We start from the raw sequence: 21,812 nt of genomic DNA, 5'->3' as shown, positions 1-21,812 counted from the left end.
GCTAATTTTTGTATTTTTAGTAGAGATGGGGTTTCACCATGTTGGCCAGGCTGGTCTCAAACTCCTGACCTCAGGTGATCCGCCTGCCTCAATCTCCCAAAGTGCTGGGATTACAGGCGCGAGCCACCGTGCCTGGCCAGAAAGGGGTAGGTTTTCTTTGTGTTAAGAAACGCAAAGTACAGGCCAGGTGCGGTGGCTCACGCCTGTAATCCCAGCACTTTGAGAGGCTGAGGCAGGTGGATCACGAGGTCAGGAGATGGAGACCATCCTGGCTAATATGGTGAAACCCTGTCTCTATTAAAAATACAAAAAATTAGCTGGGCGTGGTGGCACGCACTTGTAGTCCTAGCTACTTGGGAGGCTGAGGCAGGAGAATTGCTTGAACCTGGGAGGTGGAAGCTGCAGTGAGCTGAGATCGCACCACTGCACTCCAGCCTAGACAACAGAGAGAGACTCCGTCTGGGAAAAAAAAAAAAAACAAAAACCCAAAGTACAAACAGTGATTTGAACATTGCTATTCGAACCTTACTAAAGCACCAGAATAAATATCAATTCCCCTTTATTGCCAACCATCATGCTAGGGCTGGAGATGACCAGTAACCTTCAATGACCCACAGGACACCAACTCTCAAGGCTCCTGTCACTGCCACTAGTGACACTTGGTTCTCAATTGGTATAGCATTTGCCCAGGGGCATACACAGGGTATGCTCAACTACATAGCTTAGGAGTAAGGGAAGGGCTTCAAATGGGAGTTGCTGAAGTACCAACAAGCCCAAAGACTGGCCTCAGGAAGCTGTACAATGAGGTGCTAGACTCTCCTTCATCTTCACCCTCTGAGATGGAAACCCTACAACAATGGACACCCAGAAAGAGGTGGACAGAGGCTGGGGAATATATGTATGTACCTTCTTTTTGTTTTTAATTTCAATTAGTTCCCGTGGATCTGGCAGGAGACAGGAAAATCGAGGTGGCTTCCGGGCAAACTTTTTGTCAGCTAGGAGTAGGAAGAAGAGAGGGGAAAAATCTGTAAGACCTTTTTTTACCCAGATAGGGACTTTTGGAAGGTCACCAATATACTCCCTAGTTTCAAGGAGGAGCCTCAGAAATCTTGTCCTCACCAGTCTTCCACTTCCCTGGAAGTCCTATCAACTAAGGGTCCATATGTTTGCTTCCCTCTCTCTGAGTCTGAAGGCAAGGCGAGCTACCAAGGCTTGCTTAGTTACTATCCTAGGTGTCTGCTCCCTCCCTCTGCTCTCCACCAGGCCCTCCAGGTGAGGAGCTTAGGGTCATGGACACCCAGTACCCACCCCCAGAGTCACCAGCTTCCTCCAGATCACTGCATCCTGGTTTCCCATGTTCTGGTGGCAGCCGCCCTCCACCTGGCAGATGCAGGCCTGGGATGTCTGAGGCCATGCCTACAGCTTTCCCATCGCTGGCTGCTCTCTCAGCTGGTAAGAGAGAAGAAGATACGCGAAGACTTACAGGGTATGAAGCCAAGCAGAGCTGCAGGAGAGGTCAAATCCAAAGCCCAGAAGACCTGCATGGTTCCCGCACAGGGCGCCAGCCCCGACCAGGACAAACCCAAGCCAAAACAAGTAGTCCCTGTCCCAGCCAAGGATTAGATTCTCTAATTTAATGAAGAGATTACCCAGTCATTTTCCCTGATCTTCTGCAACCTCAGATTTCAAGGGGGGAGCTAGAGAAGACTAATTAGAGTGGAGGCAGATATTGGGGATGAGGGACGGTGGGGCCTGGAGCTTTCAGAGACAGAAATCCTATATTCTTTAATATCTGTTCTCTTGTCATAAAGAAAAATAGTTCTGTAAAAAACTAAAGTGGGGAGAAGGAAAAAGGGAGAAGGCTATGAGTTCTGCTAATCTGCCTGACTGGCCTGTGATTTAAACCGCCAAAGCCCAGAAACAGAATTGGGAGCATCCCAGGGGAAGTGATCTAAGGACAGGAGAAAGGACTCACAGTAGAGAAGGGATAAGCATAGAACCCTGGGTTCATCAAAGAAAAAAATGCCTCTCACTATTGCTAGCTTCTCGGGTGCCATCTACTATCTCACAGCTTGGTCTGGCTGTCTCCTTCTTCTCTTGCTGGGTGATGCTGTTGAGGACTTTGGCCTGGCAGTGGGCCTCGGTGCTGTCAATCACTGTCAATAGGGCATCAAGAGATAGTAGGTGTGTTGTATAGAGTTGACCAGACACAGGGAAGGCATTCTGGAAGGTAAACAGATCCATTAGACTCATAGTTAGGAGAACACTTTACACTTTGATCATTTTCTAAAAATTTCCAAAACCTCTTCTAACTTGTACATTGCCTTTAGAAAACACCTTTCTTCTTTCGGTTTCCCAGCTCTCAAGTGTTCCCCTCTCTGTATGTAGCATCCTCACTACCACCAGGGAGATTTCCTTTATAATGCCTTTTTTCTAGAGGCCAGTTAATAGTGTTCAGCACCTTGGACAGCAGCTTTGTGAGGTCCTCAAAGAGGTTGGAACAGTAGTAGTCACAATCATAGTTGATGTAGAGCTCTGTGACAAAGCTGGGGATGCGCCAGAGCTGCACAATGGCCTCCAGTGCCATCTCCTTCATCTCATAAGGCATCTTGGGGTTCTCCACAGTGATGATCTCCATAAGCTTTTTGATGTACATCTGGCAATAACCCAGTAATTGCCATTTGGGTGGGGAAAGGATTCAAGATAGGAAGAGAAAAAATTAGACAGGAAAAACATTAAACAGGATGCAGAAGCCTGGCCGAGAGGCATGTATTAAGAGACACCCAAAGGTATTCCATCCCCTAAATATATCTCTTCTTTGGCCTCCATGTTGGGGGATAAGGCCTGACTCTCTACCACATACCTGGTTCCAGAAAAGTTGCCTCTTGCCCTTTTGTGCTCTCTATGTGAACATGACCTGGTCCTATTTAGAGTTCCTTTTAGCAATTTAGTGACAATGCTGGCTTGACTTACCTGCTTGTGTTGCAGAGTAACTGCTGGGCAGAAGAGCTGTTCCCACTCATGGTGAGGTTACCTGGCAGTTCTCATATTTGGGGTCAGCCAGTTTCCTTTAGTCTCCTTTTAACTTTTCCGCAAGAGGCCAGCTGATTGAACCTAACTCCGGAGGCTAAAAGCACTCTCCTATAGGAAGTCCCTAAATCCTACCTCTGTAGCATGATAGAGCTGGCCCCACTGAAGATGCCATATATTTCCCTATTTTTTTTCCTCTTTTCTTCCCACATCAAGAAACTCACCTCCATTTGGAACTTGAGGTGTTCCCGCATGCTCTCAAACAGTAGGAAGCATACTCGCAGGGAAGCAGCATAAAGGTTCAGTCGCTCTATGCTGAGTAGCTGGAGATCAGAGTAGGGTAGGCCATGAGTTTCGTTTTGTTTTGTTTTTGAGGCAGAGTTTCACTCTGTCGCCCACGCTAGAGTGCGGTGGCGTGATCTTAGCTCACTGCAACCTCTGCCTCCTGGGTTCAAGATATTCTCCTTCCTCAGTCTCCCGAGTAGCTGGGATTACAGGCACACGTCACCACGCCCAGCTAATTTGGTGTTTTTAGTAGAGACTGGGTTTTACCACTTTGGTCAGGCTGGTCTCGATCTCCTGACCTCGTGATCCCCCTGCCTTTGCTTCCAAAGTGCTGGGATTACAGATGTGAGCCACTGTGCCCAGCCCGGCTGTGAGGTTTCTGAAGCTGACTATGGCTCAACCAAGAGAGGCAGGAGAGGCAAACTGAGTGAAGGTGTCACTGAGGTCCAGTGTTTCCAGGGAACTCTACATCTAGCCATTCCTATATTTCTCTCTGGCTGCCATAGTCCCTGGGGAACTACTGAAACCCTCTTACTAAAACTACAGGCCAACTGGGAGGGAGATGCTTTCCTAGGTCCTATACTCTTTGCATAATCAGCCAGACCTCCCTGTGTTCCCCTGGCCTTGAAAGAGGCTCTGAGACCCTCTAGCAATCTTGTCTTACCTGGAATAAATGACGGCACATCTCATCCTTGATGAGGCCCAGGAGGGTCTGGCACTGGGCTACAGGGGCTGACTCAAGGGCCACTGTCAGCAAATGCAGTCCCATGTGAATCATAACCTCTGAGTTATGGCGGTCGTGTGGATTGGTGAGGGAGATGAGGAATCGGAAGAGCTCGCGGATGCAGGGAAGACCATAGGGGACCAAAGCTGTGCCTGGGGAAGGCCAGGAGGAGAGTGAGACTGCTATAAAACAACTAGTCCGCTGGCTTTGCCTAGCCTGCTCTGCATTACACAAGGCAATTTAAGGTAAGTGATTCTCTTTGAGGAAAAGGGCTAGGCATGATGGCTCATGCCTGTAATCCTAGTGCTTTGGTAGGCTAAGATGGGAGGATTGTTTGAGGCCAGGAGTTTGAGACCAGCCCAGGCAACACAGAGAGACCTCATCTCTACAAAAGATTTTTTAAAAGGAGCCAAGCGCAGTGGTACATGCCTGTAGTCTCAAATACTTGGGAGGCTGAGGTGGGAGGATTGCTTGAACCCAGGAAGTTGAGGTTACAGTGAGCTGTGATTGTGCCACTGCAGCACTCCAGCCTGGGCAACAGGGGAAAAAAAAAAAAAAAAAAAGGAAAAGGATTTTTTTTCCCCCTGGGGAGGTGAGGGAACTAGTCTACTTCTGGAGGAAATCAGAATTGATGATCCTACCTTTCTGTTAAAAGTCCTAAACTTTTATTCTTCCTTCTTGCTTTCTATCGCCCCTCAAACTTCCTTCCTATAGTATAAGTTAGGGAAGGGCTCCATCCATGCCAACAGTCTTATGGCTTCACTCCATTTCCTGACTAGAAAATAGCCTAGAACTTGGAGCAACAGGCAGTAGTCCAGTATCTTGGTCTAAGATGGTCTAGGCTCAGGCAGCTTAGTAGGTAGGATGGGGGAGATGAACTGGCAGAGCCCGCCAGAGTACCCACCTTCTTTCTGGGAGGACTGTGTAAAGCGCACGCCCCGGGGATTGACGTAATCCATGTCATGGACAGAGGCAGAGTCAGAGTGGTCAGCAGGGGATGTGCACTCCTCTAACACTTCAGGGATGGACTCCACAGATGCTGACTGGGACTTTTCCACATGGGTCCCTTCCTGCTATGACCAGTAGCAGGGAGATATGGGAAGAGGGATGAGGCAAGGGCAACTGGGAACTTAATCCCCTGAAGTACATGTCTTCCAAGCTGTCTCTAATGGGCTACAGATGTAGGGCCAGCTCAGTGGTTTATGAATCACTGCAAGATGGCTCAGGCAGGAGTATGATGAAGGACTCAGAAAAACATCTCCTGAGGCTTCATTGACCTATAGTAACTAGAACCTTAGAGACACAGAGGCTCTCACAGGCTTAGAATTTCGATCATTACCTTCCAGAAAAAGCTATGGCCAGCTCCTTCCCTTTTGTCAAGTACTACCTGTATGTATAACTTGATAAATCTCATGAGCCACCTCTCACAGTGAGTTATGCTGTGGGTTTTCTAGGCAGCACAACCAATTCTGAGAAGCAGGAAAGATCAGAGCTTCTTTTGAAGCTACCCCAAGCTTCTTTTGAGCCAAGTCCTGCATAAAGGATCCAAAGGATCACGCCAGTTCCCACACTGGAATATTGAAGAGGGAAATTTTAAAATCCAAGTCATACCTGGAGGTCAGATTGCTCGGGAATACCTAGCTCACTGCTCCCAGGCTCTGTAGCTGTGCTGTACCCTGGAGAGCCAGGTTGCTCTAGATCAGTAAGGTCTTCCTTGGAAGTGGTTTGGGAGGAGAATTCCAGGCCACTGTCTGTAGAGGGACTGACCACTGCTGAGGCAGCTTCTGAACTTGCAGAGGAGATGGGAGTGGGCACATCAATGAAGGGCATGCCGCCTGCCAAGAAAAGTACGTGATGCTTGTAGGAGAAGAAAGAGGCTGTGGGCAAAACAAACCCTCCATGGTACTAGGGTCTCTTGTTTCCCAGATTACATGCTTATCTTTGCATATATTGGTCTCTAAAGTTGTCAGAGAACAACCTTAAGTCGCTGCAGAGTTGCTGAATGGTCACAGTCTGATTTGACCTGGAGTTTCCCTTTTTGTTCTCAGCACCAAAACCAAAGCCCCTCAGTTGCTTGGTCTTCAATTTCAAAATCCCTAAGACAGAAAGGAGCTCTTCTTCTCTCTAATCAGAGGAAGCAGTCCAGGGCACTCACCAGTGAGGTTAGATGATAAGGTGGTTCCATTGGGAGTGGGCAGCTCTGAACCTGGTGTGACTTTGGTCATATGGCGTGGGGGCCGAGGGGATCTCTTCTGTTTCTTCCACTTGGATGAATCACTCATGCCTCCTGCTCTCATTTTCAGCTGGGAATATCATACCCCATTAGCACTGGTATTCAAACTAAGACACTATCCCTATTAATCTCCCTTCATTTAGTCCTACTGATCTCTAGAAAACAAGCTATATCTTGTTTTCTAGATATAGAAATATCTGTGCTAAAGTAAGACTCTAGACCATCAGTTCACATTCCCACTCTTCTAACTTGGCTTCTACATTTACTACTTCATAGGTTGGCATGGCAGCCTCCATGTAAAAGGTGACATTCTGTTTCTGGGCTGGTCATTGGTAGGGCCAGCCCTCACACTTATCATTCTGCTTCTCTGGGTCCTGAGTATTACATTAAGCAAGAAATCCTGAATCCTATGGATGATGCATGACCCTCTTGCAGAAAGTGTAAGGGCAGGGTCTCCTTTGCCCTGACACTCACATCTACAGGTGTATGGTCTCCCGGCTTTCCTCCTCAACTAGCTTGTAAAGCAGTCTCCTACTTGTAGTTTTATCCAACTATGAGAGCCTATTCCTTCCTGTCCTAGCTTTCTTATTGCTTATGAACTGGGCCTAAACCATAAACATATATATATATATTTTTTTGAGACGGAGTCTAACTTTGTCACCCAGGCTGGAGTGCAGTGGCACAATCTCAGCTCACTGCAACCTCTGCCTCCTGGGTTCAAGTGATTCTCCTGCCTCAGCCTCCCAAGTAAATGGGATTACAGGTGTGGGCCACCACGCCTGGATAATTTTTGTATTTTCAGTAGAGACAGGGTTTCACCATGTTGGCCAGGCTGGTCTCTAACTCCTGACCTTAGGTGATCTGCCTGCCCCGGCCTCCCAAAGTGCTGGGATTACAGGTGTGAGCCACCGCACCCAGCGAACATACCTCTTACTCTCTGGAATTTCTGTATCAGACTGGTCAAAAGCTCATTCCTTTGAGTTAAGGAAGGAATGGCCTCCCAGTTTATTTGTGGAGTTCAGCATAGAAGGTCATGTAATGCTGCTGCTGTGCTCTCTGCTGCTCCCAATTTGTTGTATCAATGAGACCACCTGTCCCTCTCACTATTGGTCTTTCCAGATGCAGTTTTATGTTGTCAGATGGTAAGGCCACTGATTCCTTGACTCCTTGTTCTGTTCCACTACCCTCTTGCTGTATTTCTGTTCTTCCTATAGCTTCCTTTTAGTGGCAAGGGACAATCTCTGTCACCTGTTGACTACTCCCTAGGATCTGTGTTTTTATGTGTTTCCTCCATTCTAAGTTCAAAGTTACTTTGTTTAGGCCCATTTTTTGTTGTTGTTGTTGTTGTTTTGAGATGGAGTCTCGCTCTGTGGTCCTGGCTGGAGTGCAGTGGCGCAATCTCGGCTCACTGCAAGCTCCGCCTCCCGGGTTCACGCCATCCTCCTGCCTCAGCCTCCCGAGCAGTTGGGACTACAGGCACCTGCCACCAAGCCTGGCTAATTTTTTTTGTATTTCTAGTAGAGACGGGGTTTCACCGTATTAGCCAGGATGGTCTTGATCTCCTGACCTCGTGATCCACCCGCCTCGGCCTCCCAAAGTGCTGAGATTACAGGCGTGAGTCACCGTGCCCGGCCCCATTTTGTTTTTTAAGTCCTGATGTTTTCTCAGTTGGGTGTGAACTCAGTCCCTCTACAGAGTCATTCTAAACTATTCCTAGACTGATAGACCATTCCTGGATTGGACCATTCCGACAATGGCAATGGCAACGCTATTCCAGAAACCATTAGAATGACTCTAAAGAGAGTAGAAGCACTTTTTCTCTCTGCCTCTTCCTAAAGGCTAAATATATCCTATTATCCATGGCCTGTTCAATTCCTCTTGTTAGGGATAGACTCCATTCCTTAAGCTCCCCCAAGCTCTCAGAACCTGGGTAATCTTTGATTCCTTGCTTAGAAAACACATACTTCTTCCATTCCTACCCATAGCTCCTTCCAATAAAGAAGAGGCTGAAGAGCTGAGCCCTTCCTTCCCCCAGCTCTTAGTAACATAGCAACAGCCTCATATTGGATTTATACTTCTAGATAATCCATCTCCAAAATGCCTGCAGTCATATGCCTAGAACTGAGCTTCAGGCATACTGAGCACTATAGCTAAGCAGGAAGCAAAAGAATCCTCTCCCCAGGAACCACTGGAGCTCAACTGGATCAAGTTCATAGTAAAAAATGTTATGGGAAAAGAGCCCGCCAAATATGCAAAAGGGTAAGAGGCCAAGAGATCAATGAGGGACCTCCTGGCTCTATTGGCAGTTATCACTGAGCTCCCAAAAGAACTAAGAACTGGATCTACTTTTATGAGAGAGCCTTTCTCTCCAGGACGCTGCCCCATTTCAGGGACTCCAGGCAGTCCTACTTTCACTGAGAAGCCAGTCAGTCATTGAGATTCCTCCCCATATGAGGATCAGTTTTTCACATCCTTCTCTATCTTCTGCAAAGCTTGCTCCAACCTGATTATTTCAATGAGTGTTCCGGTGTTCTCAGCCTCCTGGCTGGAGTAGGGGCCAAGAGGCTGCCAGTTCTCACAAACGCCTCACCCCTTGTAAGGTATAGTTGTTCTCCTTTTCCTAAGGTCTGAAGGTGTGGGGTGGGCAGTAGGTATTCATGGAACTCTATACCACCTTAACTGTATGACTCTGTATTCCAAAGGACAGTGTAAGCTTTACAAAAAAGGAGCAGGTCCCAGGTTAATAATCATGGTAACATGCTGGATAGCCATTAATGAGAGCTGCAGCTTGAGACTATGCAAGCACACAAATGAAATGACACAACGCATTCAAAGAGAACACGGGCCAATGGACTATCTAGCTAGGTGTACATACACAGAGTTTTTTATTTTCAATGACCTGTATGTCCACAACCACACCTTCAGCATGCACACTCTTGTGATGGATAGCCCAGATAGTCCACACCTCCTTCTCTCTCCTTTCTTCCTAAGGCAGGTATATGCAGATTAGGGTAATCTTTAGCTTGGATCCCTCCCTAAGCTACCCTACACCTTGACTTTCAGAGGACAGAGGGATCTTTACAGATCCCAAAGTATTCCCAGTGTCCTGGGCTATCCTGGCACCTGGCTTCTTTCCATCAATCTAGAGTTCTAATCCTTGGAATGACCTCTTTAATGGTAACCAAGAAAAAAAAAAAACAGATCCCAACTAGATGGACTACCCTTTCCCTCCAAACCCAGTCCAGGTATCCAGATAGAGCTGAGGACTGTGCTTAAGCTCTCTATGCCAGCTCTGAGATAAGGAGAAGGAGAAGGGGGAAGGGTCTTGAAGGTCCCTCATAGTTTCCCTAGAAATGGTAGATCTTAAGCCTCCCCACAAGGTAACAGCAGACCCCAGGCTTTCTAGGCTAACTATGTGATGTTCAAGTCTTCCCTCTCCTGTCTCCAGGCAACCAGATGCCCAGGAGAATTCCCAACACTGCAAAGCTACAATCACGTGCAATTCTTCCAAAGCCGTGCTGTGTTACTAGGGAAGGGTAAATTGTGCTCTATACAATGGAAATGGGACCCAGGTGTTACATATACAAAATAAACATTTAAAGAAATAAAAAAGGGAAGGGAGAGAGAGGGAGAGAGACCTTGAGGTTCTTAAAGAGTAGTACCCTCTCTAACTGGTTCAGGGCTTTGGTCTGCTCCCCACTACTTAGCTCCAGTTTGTTGAGGAGACATGGAGATATCTGCGAAAGACAGGCAAACGCACGATTTAAACAGAGTGAAATAAACTCAGACACACACCAACAGGGCACAGGGCAGGAATGGGGATGGATGGCAGGGGAGAGGAGAAGGTCAGGTGCATGCACCACACAACTAAGGGTCATTTCCATAGGTAAGACCTCTTAGGGCTGCAAGCAGAATCCTCATCAAAGGCCTGTGAAGTCCAGGGCTTCAGTTCAAGATAGAAAGAAGCCATTCTTTTGACCACCATTCTTCTCCTAGCAGTTTAAGAACCCTTCGGTTCTTAAATGTCTGGAGTCAAGCTTGACTAATTTCTTCAATACAGACTAGCACAATCAAGAGCCCAGTCTAATTCAGCATTGAGGTAGGATTTGGGACATAGCCTTTCTAGGCCTTCTACCTGCAGATAAGGCTAAATCTTGAGGGGATGCAGGACTTTCATCTTTGTCAACAGACATTTTTAGCCAAGACTGATGGGTACCATGCAGTCTCCATGAAGAACTGGCTCACCAGCTAACATGGTGGTTCAAAGATAGGCCAGAGTGGAAAAGCTGGGGAAGGGATATATCTGGGAGATAATATATTTCTCACTAAAGGAGTGAGAGCTACTTCTAGATTCCAAGCAAAGCATATCTTTGCAAAGCAAGGTTACCCCAAGGCACTGAAGTTGGGAGATTATGGTTTGGATGAGGGACAGCAGATCAGCTCTCACATCATACCTTCTTCATGTTGGTCCCCACATAGTTCTTGGGTTCTTCTTTAAACTGAGGTAACCTATAAGATAGAGAATCCATCAACTGTCATTAGGGATAATGACAAATGTCCCCCTCCATGCCAGCCACAAACCAAAGGTGCTCTGAGCCAGAGCATGCCCTGTGTCTTAGAAAAGGCTACAAAAGAGAAGCAGACTAATTTCACCCTTTTCAGAGCTTCATCAAAGAGCCACAGGAATCGGGGGATGTGTGACATGGACAAAAGGAGGTAGTCGTGAGAGCAAGGTAAGTGCCCTTGGAGTGTGGAGGCTCTTTTTATCCTAAGACTGATTCCTTCCTGCTTATATTCACTTGGCAAATACTGCTGCCAAGAGATGGGGGGAGGGCAGTCTATCAAAACCCTAGGAGAGTAGGCAAAAGGGAAGAATTAACAGGCAGGTTGAAGTTTTGAAACCAGTAAATTTGAGCCTGAGGAGTAAAAAATTCTTTGCAGCAGGGTCCAAGGGCAGTCTAGTCTGTAGATAATAAGGATTATTATCTATAGATCTGAGAGCAAAAAGAAATCCCAGAGGAAGGTTTGAAGCCATTGCCTCAGCTCTTCTGTGAGTCTGTTGAAAGGAGGTGCAGGAAACAGGCCTAGTATAAAAGGCCTCCTAGGCCCTAGGCTAAGGGCCTTACCTAAGGGTAACCAACCATCTTGGTTTGCCTGGGACTGAGAGGGCTTTGCCAGGATGCAGAACTTTTAGTGCTGAAATCAGGACAGTCCCGGGCAAATCACAATTGCTGGTCACCCTAACCTTGGCCCTCTCCCACAGAAATCAGGATCCCTTGAGTTTGGCTTCCTTTCTGGGTTCCCTTTCCCAGCTGCTACCTGCACAGAAACAAACACAAATTTGGGAAGCATAATGAGGTCTGCTGGCCTATACTAAATAACCCTCTGCCTCCACCTGAGGCGAAATCAGCTCCCTCCTCCTCCTCCCTTGCTCAGTAACCCTGGGCATAGAGAACTACCCCCAATCCATAATCCCAGTGGCCTCTGATGTGGCTGTGGGGTTGGCCAGGTCCCTGATGTGGCTGTGTGGAAGCAGGCAGACTCAAGAGGCCTGGGCAGCCGGGCTGAAGCAAACAGCAGCAGGTTTACCTTGTGAAGAGCAGCTGCACCATGTCTACGAGAGTGTGCTCTGCGGATTTTCTCAATAACTCTGCACAGGCAAAAACAAATAACACAGGTGTCATTACTTGCTGTGCTATTATCAAGAGGGTTCTCAGAGCAGACTCCCCTCCAAACCCTGTTTACCAAGGATTATGCCAAACTTATTAAAACCAGCTCCAGCTCAGCCTGGCAGCCATAACTTTACTGGCCCACTAGGTGGCACTACTGAGTCAGGGAAAAAAGGGGAGGGATAGATGTGTTCTGGGGGGTTTGTAGGTTGGTGTCAATCCCACAAACCCCAAGAGAGGGTGATTTGGTGCCTGGGCTAAGTCAATCTGGGATCCATCCCAACTCCTGCCCTGGCATAATGGGCTGAGGTCTCTACTCTAGCTTCACAATATTCAAGTACAGAGATTTCTTCTAGACCCTTATGATTGCATGAGATAGATGATGGAGAAGTCCTGAATTTTCCATCTCTCTGGGAAGACAGCCTCCTGTATTCATACTCAGACACTGGCCCCAGGAATGGTGAAGGGGCTAATATCCAAGCACTTACCACTGAGCCTCATTTCAAAGCAGATCCGGAAGCAAGACTGCATAATCTCACACACAGATTCATTGGTTAGGTGGGCACCCACTGGGGTTAGCAGCAGAGTCCGTAGAACCTATCAGAAAGAAAAAGGAATTACTGTGATAAACAAGGTACTGAGAGGTACTCAAGGGTAAGAGAGAGTGGTTAGCAAGAATGCTGACCTCACCTCAGCTTGGTAGAGAGGTCTCCAAGGAGCTCGTCCTGGGAATTGTTTCTTCACTTTTTATGACCCTGACATATTTCAGAACTCATTCCAGCCCTAGCCCGTGAGCCCAAGAGATGGACGGCACAAATACTGTCTGCCAGAGGTACAAGTGTATTTAAGGCTTCTGGTATTTGATATCACTTCATATAAAGCTTTTACTGATTTTCCTTGGAAAAAGCTTTTACTTTGGGTACCCCAGCTGTTTGTTTGGAAACAAAGTAGCTCCCCTAAGCCCCAGTGAAGTCAAAACACAGCTTCATGCTGTGGGCAGAGTAAGTAGAGTCCGCGGCACCAGCCCCTGGCCATTAGCCTAATTGCTATTTCCCTCTCCCTTACCTGAAGGATTTTCATCAGGACAACTTCATCACTAGCAGGATCTGTGCCCACAAAACGAGCATGGGTGACAGCATCTGCCATGTTCTCCATGCCCTCTGCTGTGCCCTCATGGGTGGGATCTGCTCCAGCAAAAAAGGAAAGATTAAGTGATGTGGAGAGGAGAGAGATAAAAGGTAAGGCAGCCCGTCTAGCTTTGAGAGACAATTTTTCCTCTCTAGTTCCCTAACCCATGACTCCTTGAGCTACATGAGAATTGCCCACAACTGAATTTTTTTTTTTGTTTGAGACAGAGTCTCGCTTTGTCGACCAGGTTGGAGTGCAATGACATGATCTCAGCTCACTGCAACCTCTGCCTCTTGGGTTCAAGCGATTTTCCTGCCTTAGCCTCTCGAGTAGCTGGTGTTACAGGTGCCCGTCACCACACCCAGCTAATTTTTTTGTACTTTTAGTAGAGATGGGGTTTTGCCATGTTGGCCAGGCTGGTCTCGAACTCATGACCTCAGGTGATCCACCCACCTAGGTCTCCCAAAGTGCTGGGATTACAGGTGTGAGCCACTGCGCCCGGCCCCATAACTGGTTTTAACAAGCTCCTCAACACAAAATCTACTGGGTAAAACTGTGGTTCTCAATTGCTGAGCCCACACCAAAAAGTTTTGATTTCGTATGCCCAGAGTGGGGCCTGAGGAATTTGTGTTTCTAACAAGACCCCAGTTGAAGTTAAACACTGCCGAGCAGGGGACCATACTCTGGGAATCACTAGTATAAATCTACTAATTTCATAGAGGAGGAGCCTGGAAATAAGAGTTTTTGACTCAGAACAAGAACTAAGTAGGGTCAAAGCTTTGAATGCCAAAGTTGTGGCCTTTTCTCCTTTCATCTTTCAACACAGCTTCTCTCTCTGGTTGCTTTTGGAGTTTTGTGTTCAGGTGCAACTGAATTAGGAGAGCAGGAGGAGGAAATGAACACTCACTGCTGCCAGTACTCATATCCAGGTGCCACGTGACAGCCGATCAAAGACCTTTTTTTGAGACGGAGTTTCGCTCTTGTTGGCAGGCTGGAGCGCTATGGCGCAATCTTGGCTCACTGCAACCTCCGTCTCCTGGGTCAAGCGATTCTCCTGCCTCAGGCTTCCCGAGTAGCTGGGATTATAGGCATGCACCACCACGCCTGGCTAATTTTGTATTTTTAGTAGAGACGGGGTTTCTCCATGTTGGTCAGGCTGGTCTCGAACTCCCGACCTCAGGCGATCCGCCAGCCTCGGCCTCCCAAAGTACTGGGATTACAGGCGTGATGCCCAGCCCAAAGACCTCTTCTTTTAGTTTCATTCTTATTTAAAATAATATGATGATGAGCAAGAATCCTGTTTCCAGCTTAACAGGCATTAGGAGAGAAAAAAGATAAACTAAACAGGACTGGAGGTTGACTAGCTAGGGGGCAGGCGGGAGGGAGGATTTCAGCTGTACAGAATAAGAGGGGAGAAGCTAGAGGTCGGACAACCAGCACCATGCTGGAAATGAACACAAATACTATCAAGCAGGGAACTCAGCTCCCATTTCATTCATGTATTAAATAGCCACGAGAAATAGCCAAATAAGTTGTCACCATCAAGGGTCTTGCCTAGCTCCTGCCCTAGGTCTGCTCTAAAGGATCCTTTCCAGGGCTGTTTAGTTCTAAAAGGGAAGCCTAAGTAGGGGCAAAGGGCAGGCATATGAAAAAGCTTTGCAAGTGACAGAGAAAGTTGCTCCAGAGGTGGCACGGCATAATGCAGGAACACCTCCTAATTTTAGTCACAGGAATTATAAGATATTATTGTTATTTTCTTTCTCTCTCTCTCTTTTTTTTTAAATTGAGACAGAGTCTCACTCTGTCACCCAGGCTAGATGGAGTCCAGTGGCGTGATCTCGGATCATTGCAACCTCTGCCTCCTGGATTCAAGCAATTCTCCTGCCTCAGCCTCCTGAGTAGCTGGGATTACAGGTGCCCACCACCACCCAGCAATTTTGGTATTTTTAGTAGGGACAGGGTTTCACCATGTTGGCCAGGCTGGTCTTGAACTCCTGACCTCAGGTGATCCACCCACCCTGGCCTCCCAAAGTATTGGGATTACAGGTGTGGACCACTGTGCCCAGCCCATGTTCTCTTTCTTGGTACCTGAAATCAGGGAGTTCCTGAGTCTAAAGTTCAGGGGATGGCTGAGAATCCCAAAGTATTGGGATTACAGGTGTGGGCCACTGAGCCCAGCCCATTTTCTCTTTCTTGGTACCTGAAATCAGGGAGTTCCTGAGTCTAAAGCTCAGGGAATGGCTGAGAACCCAAACATGTCTGTAGTCCTAGCTACTGAGGAGGCTGAGGTAGAAGGGTCACTTGAGCCCCAGAGGTCAAGGCAACAGTAAGCCATGATCGCACCACTGCACTCCAACTTGGGCAACAGAGTGAACTCTGTCTCAACAAAACCCCATAAAAAATAAAAAGGCAGACTAGAGTGACAGCTCTTTGACAAGAACCATAGGCAAGGCTTGCTAGCAACCCATGAAATCAGTGGCACAAAAATTCTGGTCTGGCAGCCGTATGGGGCCAAACAAAAGGCCAGTCCTTGAAAGAGGATCTAAAATAATCCCTGAAACTTGGATCACAGGAGCAAGAGGTAGGAGTTTTCTTCTAGAAGAGCAGCCTAACCCCTTCTTTAAAATGTCCTCCTCTTCTGGCTACTCTGGAACCAACTTCAGGGAAATCTGCCAATCCCATCTCCTTTGCTTTTTTGGCTTTCATACACTCCTTCCTGCTCTTTTTTTCATGCCCACTGCAATCACCACCTCCAGCATTCTCCTTTCCCACCACAGGAAACTCCAATGACCAGCTGGCCTGAGGTCTCCAATGACCAGCCCGTCTGCCAAGTCCAGGAAGGGGAGAGAGTAACACCAACAAGACAGCAGAGAGAAAAGGCACAGCAGCAGCAGTCATGGGAGGCTGTGAAGAGAGATGACCTGCAGGTGGTGCTCACGGCAAGGCTGGAAGTGGCTGGGCCTGATTTTGTTTAGGAAAAGTATGAAGCTGGGACTAGGATGTCAGAGAGGCTGAGGCACCTGTTCAGAAGCTAGCTGGTACCCAGGATTCCGGCTCAGGATCCTGAATGTATCAGCTAAGCAAATCCAACATTTCTAGAATAGATAAAGGGTTTTCTTGCCCTGAACTGAAGACTATTTTCTTTTCTGGCTAGCTAAAGCCTGAGCCTTATATTTTGTCTCCCTACTTAAGAAACAAAGACAGCTGCCTGTTTTCTATGTTCTTCATCCTTGTACATGGGCTGCCAATCAGGGAAATGAATTCCCGAATTGAGTGTCAAGACCAATTAAAAAAGAAATCCAAAGAAAGACACCATGAACAAATTTAGAGATAAACTATAGATTAGGGGAAATATTTGGCCTAGATTAGAAGCAAATATTTGTAATGCTATGATAGGCAATGGGTTAATATTCATACCATACAAAGAACTCGTACACATTGACATGAAAAACAAACACAACTCAATTTAAAAAAGAAGTGAAGACAGGAAATTCAAATGTTCAGCCTCCAGGAAATAAAAACAACAAGAGGCTGGGTACAATGGCTCATGTCTGTAATCCCAGCAATTTGGGAGGCCAAGGTGATGGATTTCTTGAGCTCAGGAGCTCAAGACCAGCCTGGGCAACATGGAGAAACTCCATTTCTACTAAAACTACAAAAACTAGCTGAGTGTGGTGGCGTGTGCCTATAGTCCCAGCTACTTGGGAGGCGGAGGTGGGAGGATCACCTGATCCCAATGGTCAAGGCTGCAGTGAGCCGTGATTGTGCCACTGCACTCCAGCACGGGTGACAGAGCAAGACCCTGTCTCAAAAAATAAAAAGAAAATACCACTTTTTACCTACCAAGCTGGCACAAATAAAACTGATAATATTCAGTGCTGATGACAGGGTAAGGAAGTAGAAATTCTCAGTCACTGCTGGTGGAAGTGTAAATGATATAACCTTTTGGGGAAGCAAACTGGTAATAGCTATAAAAATGTAATATGCACATGGTCTTTAATCCAGAAATCCCAAGTTCAGAAATCTTTCATACAAGAGTAAAATTAGTAATAAGGGGCCGGGCACGGTGGCTCACGCCTGTAATCCCAGCACTTTGGGAGGCCGAGGCGGGTGGATCACGAGGTCAGGAGTTCGAGACCAACCTGGCCAATATGGTGAAACCCTGTCTCTACTAAAAATACAAAAATTAGCTGGCGTGGTGGCACAATATGGTGAAACCCCATCTCAAAAAAAAAAAAAATTATTAATAAGGACATGTGATCAAGGGTGCTTATATTAGCATTATTTATGACTTCACTAGGAAACAATCTTAAATATTAAGAATGAGCACATGAATTGTGTTATATCTATATTACACTATGAAAATTATAGAGTTACTAAAAAAAAATCATACAAGGGGCGAGGGGAGAGAGAAATGGGGAGTTATTGGTTAACGTTAACTCCTCATTATGTTAAGTTTCTATTTGGGGTAATAAAAACGTTTGGGAAATAGATGGTGGTGATGGCTGCACAACATTGTGAATGTAATTAATGCCAATTAATTGTAAGCTGAAACTGATGGGAATGGCAAGTTTTATATATATTTTCTACAATATAAAAGAATAAATCAGATGAATAGTTATATCATGTACATTTAAGTTAATACTATAGAGGGTTTTTTTTTTTTTTTTTTTTGAGACGGAGTCTCGCTCTGTCACCCAGGCTGGAGCGCAATGGTGTGATCTCAGCTCACTGCAACCTCTGCCTTCCGGGTCCAAGTGATTCTCCTGCTTCAGCCTCCCGAATAGCTGGGATTACAGGCATGCACCACCACGCCTGGCTAATTTTTGTAGTTTTAGTAGAGATGGGGTTTCACCATGTTAGTCAGGCTGGTCTCGAACTCCTGACCTCGTGATCCGCCCACCTCAGCCTCCCAAAGTGCTGGGATTACAGACATGTGCCACTGTGCCCGAGCAAGTTAATATTATTAAATGAAAAAAGAAAATACGCAGCATATAATCCTATTTTTATTTCATTTTATTCTATTCTCTCTTTTTTTTTGGAGACAGAGTCTCGCTCTGTCGCTCAGGTTAGAGTACAGTGGTGCGATCTCTGCTCACTGCAAACTCCGCCTCCCGGGTTCAAGCGATTCATTTGCCTTAGCCTCCCAAGTAGCTGGGATTACAGAAACCCACCATTGCACCCGGCTAATTTTTGTATTTTTAGTAGAGACAGAGTTTCACCATGTTGGCCAGGCTGGTCTCAAACTCCTGACCTCATGATCCACCCGCCTCAGCATCCCAAAGTGCTAGGCTTACAGGCGTGAGCCACCACACTCGGCTTTATTTCATTTTAAAAACGGATGGTACTTCATTTATAAAGACATAGAAAAACATAAAGATTCAAACCAGGCTGTTAACACTATTTGCCTAAAGGAGGAGGAGGAACATTAAGAAAGATACAGGAAGGACAATTAACTTTTCTTTTCAATATCTCTTTATTGTCTGTCTTGTTATAATGTACATGCATTATGTCTGAAAAAATAACTTTAAAAATAAACCTATCTAGGCCGTGTGCGGTGGCTCAGGCCTGTAATCCCAGCACTTTGGGAGGCCAAGGCGGGCGGATCATGAGGTCAGGAGATCGAGACCATTCTGGCTAACACAGTGAAATCCCATCTCTACTAAAAATACAAAAAATTAGCCGGGCGTGGTGGCGGGCACCTGTAGTCTCAGCTACTCGGGAGGCTGAGGCAGGAGAATGGCGTGAACCCGGAAGGTGAAGCTTGCAGTGACCCGAGATCATGCCACTGCACTCCAGCCTGGGCGACAGAGTGAGACTCTGTCTCAAAAAATAAATAAATAAACAAACAAACAAACCTAACCAAACTTCCAAGAGTAAGGTACCATACCCTTAACTCTTTGAAAGCATAGAGAAGCCAGAGTACCAAGGAAACTTCTTCTCCTGCCCTTCCCACCCTGTACAACGTGAGTCAGCTAGCATGAAGAATAACCAGTAACAATCCTATTTATCTTCTACAAGAAAAGAAATGACTGGAAAAAATTTCCCACTATCACCAGCTCATTGCCTAAGGAATAGGCACCCCAGGAAAGGTGGTAAATGAAGTGCTGTGATCATGCAACAAAGCCTGAGCTCTTACCTATGAGTGCATAGGACAGGAACTTGTTGACAGAGGTGAGTGCCAGTCCAGTGATAGGGCCAGTGGTATCTTCAGAGCGAATCACTTCCAGAAAAGGACGAAGGAATACATTGGGCTCAATCTCTGAGAGTTCTGCAAGAAAATAAACAAAAATGAAGAGGTACCATCTAAGAGAAGCAAAACCCTGAAAAAAGGTTCTTGTTTGTGCCATGAGGCTAGAGGTCCTTGTTGTTGGGTCAATCTTCTTCCCTCTGGATTACCTTGAATCAAATCCCAGACACTGTATCATTTTATCTGTAACATTTTCAGTATGTAGATCTAAAAGATTAGGAATCTTAAAAAAAGAACAAACCACAATATTATCTTTTTTTTTTTTTTTTTGGTGAGACAGAGTCCTGCTCTGGAGTGCAGTGGCATGATCTCAGCTCACTGCAAACCTCCACGTCCAGGGCTCAAGTCCCTCAGCCTCCTCAGTAGCTGGGACTACAGGTGTCTGTCACCACACCTAGATAATTTTTTCTTTTTTTTGGGGGGGGAGACGGAGTCTCGCTCTGTCACCCAGGCTGGAGTGCAGTGGCTCGATCTTGGCTCACGGCACGCTCTGCCTTCCGGGTTCACGCCATTCTCCTGCCTCAGCCTCCCAAGTAGCTGGGACTACAAGCGCCCGCCACCACGCCCAGCTAATTTTTTGTATTTTTTAGTAGAAACGGGGTTTCACCGTGTTAGCCAGGATGGTCTTGATCTCCTGACCTTGTGATCCGCCCGCCTCGGCCTCCCAAAGCACTGGGATTACAGGTGTGAGCCACCGTGCCCAGCCTTTTTTTTTTCTTAAACGGAGTCTCGCTCTGTCGTCCAGGCGGGAGTGCAGTGGCGTGATCTCGGCTCACTGCAAGCTCCACCTCCTGGCTTCATGCCATTCTCCTGCCTCAGCCTCCCAAGCAGCTGGGACTACAGGCGCCCACCACCACGCCCAGCTAATTTTTTATATTTTCAGTAGAGACGGTGTTTCACCATGTTAGCCAGGATGGTCTCAATCTCCTGACCTCGTGATCCACCTGCCTCAGCCTCCCAAAGTGGTGGGATTACAGGCGTGAGCCACTAATTTTGTATTTTTAGTAGAGATGGGGTTATGCCATGTTGCCCAGGTTGGTCTCGAACTCCTGAGCTCAAGCAATGTGCCCGCCTTGGCCTCCCAAAGAGCTAGGATTACAGGTGTGAGCCACCGTGCCTGGCCCATAATATTGTGCTTAAACAGTTAACAAATGGTTAAAATGGTAAAATTTGCATTATATATATATTTTATCACAATTTTAAAAAATTAACAATAATTCTTCAATATCATCAAATATTGTGAGTCAATTTTCCACGCCCATTTCACCACCCTCCCATGATATAAATAGGTAACGTCATCTTGGGTAGAGCCAATGTGACCCTTAGGTCCAAAGGTGGATTCCTGTCTTTATGTCCTTTGCTGTTATGGTCAGGGCTACTTCTCTTAGAGAAAGAGTGCAGCATATTCCAGGAGGGTGAGAGGAAACTTTGAAGTTTATAGTCCCTTGCTGAAAAATAAGTTTAACAAGAACAAAAGGCTGGGCAGTCTCTCAGTCGTGGAGGCAGTCTGTAATCTTGGAAGTTCGTAACCACTCTCCAGCCTGTTTCCTTCCTAGAGTAAGCAGAGAACTAACTGCTCTGAGATGAAGGGGCAATTGATAATCTTTATTTCACAGATGAGAAAAGGCTCAGATCAAATACATGCTTGGTCCCAAATCATACAACTAATATGCAGAGCTGGGATTTAAACCAGCCTATATGGTTCCAAAACTTGGAAAACCCCCTTCATCTATTCTACCTGAATAGATGAAATTTTACACCTGAATTTAGAAGATTCCATTCCAGGTCAAAGAATACTACACTGTTCTTGTTCTACCCTACTCTGCCCAGCATTTAAATTTGTTTTTCTAGATTGTGCTGTGCTTTCATCTTTTAGAGACCAGCTCCCTAAAAGGTTTCCTAAAGAGACCAAAAATGTTTAGGGATGTGATCTAGGCTGTCCCACCTTTAGAGACAAAAGCAGGGTTTCCTAAGCACTTTCATTTTCATGCAAATATAGGGAGCTGCCTACTCAATTCCTATCACCCCCCCTCCTCCCTGGGTAAACATTCCCTGGGCCCGGCTGCTCCTCAGATTAATGCTTTAATTAATTGGCAGATTGGGTAGCATTTTCCAAGCTTGTCTGTACAGTGATCACATCAGCTGTAAAAAACCTGCTTCTCTTCCCCCACTACCCCCACCTAGAGATGTAAAATTTACAGAAAAAACCTAGAGAAGAACGTGTGTGTGTGTGTGTGTGTGTGTGTGTGTGTGTGTAGTGGTGATGGTGGTGGGGTTGAGATAGAAGGAATTTAAAATATTTGGAAAAACTGAAATACGTAACATACTTGAAAAAAGCAAATGAAAGGGCCGGGCGCGGTGGCTCACACCTGTAATCCCAGCACTTTGGGAGGCCGAGGCGGGAGGATCATGAGGTCAGGAGATCGAGACCATCCTGGCTAACACGGTGAAACCCCGTCTCTACTAAAAATACAAAAAAATTAGCTGGGTGTG

The 21,812-nt window shown here is 46.4% G+C and overlaps 1 protein-coding gene across 3 annotated transcripts in view; it reads right to left on the bottom strand.

The window, feature by feature from the left end:
* GBF1 (golgi brefeldin A resistant guanine nucleotide exchange factor 1) overlaps positions 1 to 21,812 on the bottom strand; it is a 157,305-nt gene that overhangs the window by 18,245 nt on the left and 117,248 nt on the right. For 2 of the 3 annotated variants that reach the window (XM_011977459.1, XM_011977461.1), the window contains exons 4-17: positions 19,209 to 19,340; positions 13,007 to 13,125; positions 12,430 to 12,538; positions 11,862 to 11,922; positions 10,727 to 10,781; positions 6,195 to 6,342; positions 5,651 to 5,874; positions 4,944 to 5,109; positions 3,980 to 4,191; positions 3,255 to 3,353; positions 2,462 to 2,656; positions 2,034 to 2,223; positions 1,309 to 1,449; positions 907 to 995 (exon numbers count right to left, since the gene is read on the bottom strand). In XM_011977459.1, coding sequence (XP_011832849.1) covers positions 907 to 995; positions 1,309 to 1,449; positions 2,034 to 2,223; positions 2,462 to 2,656; positions 3,255 to 3,353; positions 3,980 to 4,191; positions 4,944 to 5,109; positions 5,651 to 5,874; positions 6,195 to 6,342; positions 10,727 to 10,781; positions 11,862 to 11,922; positions 12,430 to 12,538; positions 13,007 to 13,125; positions 19,209 to 19,340 — 1,940 coding nt within the window. Of the gene's footprint in view, positions 1 to 906; positions 996 to 1,308; positions 1,450 to 2,033; positions 2,224 to 2,461; positions 2,657 to 3,254; positions 3,354 to 3,979; positions 4,192 to 4,943; positions 5,113 to 5,650; positions 5,875 to 6,194; positions 6,343 to 10,726; positions 10,782 to 11,861; positions 11,923 to 12,429; positions 12,539 to 13,006; positions 13,126 to 19,208; positions 19,341 to 21,812 lie in introns of all 3 variants that reach the window. The other variant, XM_011977460.1, reaches the window with a different exon arrangement.

The sequence above is a fragment of the Mandrillus leucophaeus genome, unplaced genomic scaffold (assembly GCF_000951045.1).
Source record: "Mandrillus leucophaeus isolate KB7577 unplaced genomic scaffold, Mleu.le_1.0 Scaffold18, whole genome shotgun sequence".
NCBI classification, from domain to species: domain Eukaryota; kingdom Metazoa; phylum Chordata; class Mammalia; order Primates; family Cercopithecidae; genus Mandrillus; species Mandrillus leucophaeus.
Note: the sequence above shows the minus strand (reverse complement) of the source record. Positions and strands in the feature narration are given on the sequence as shown.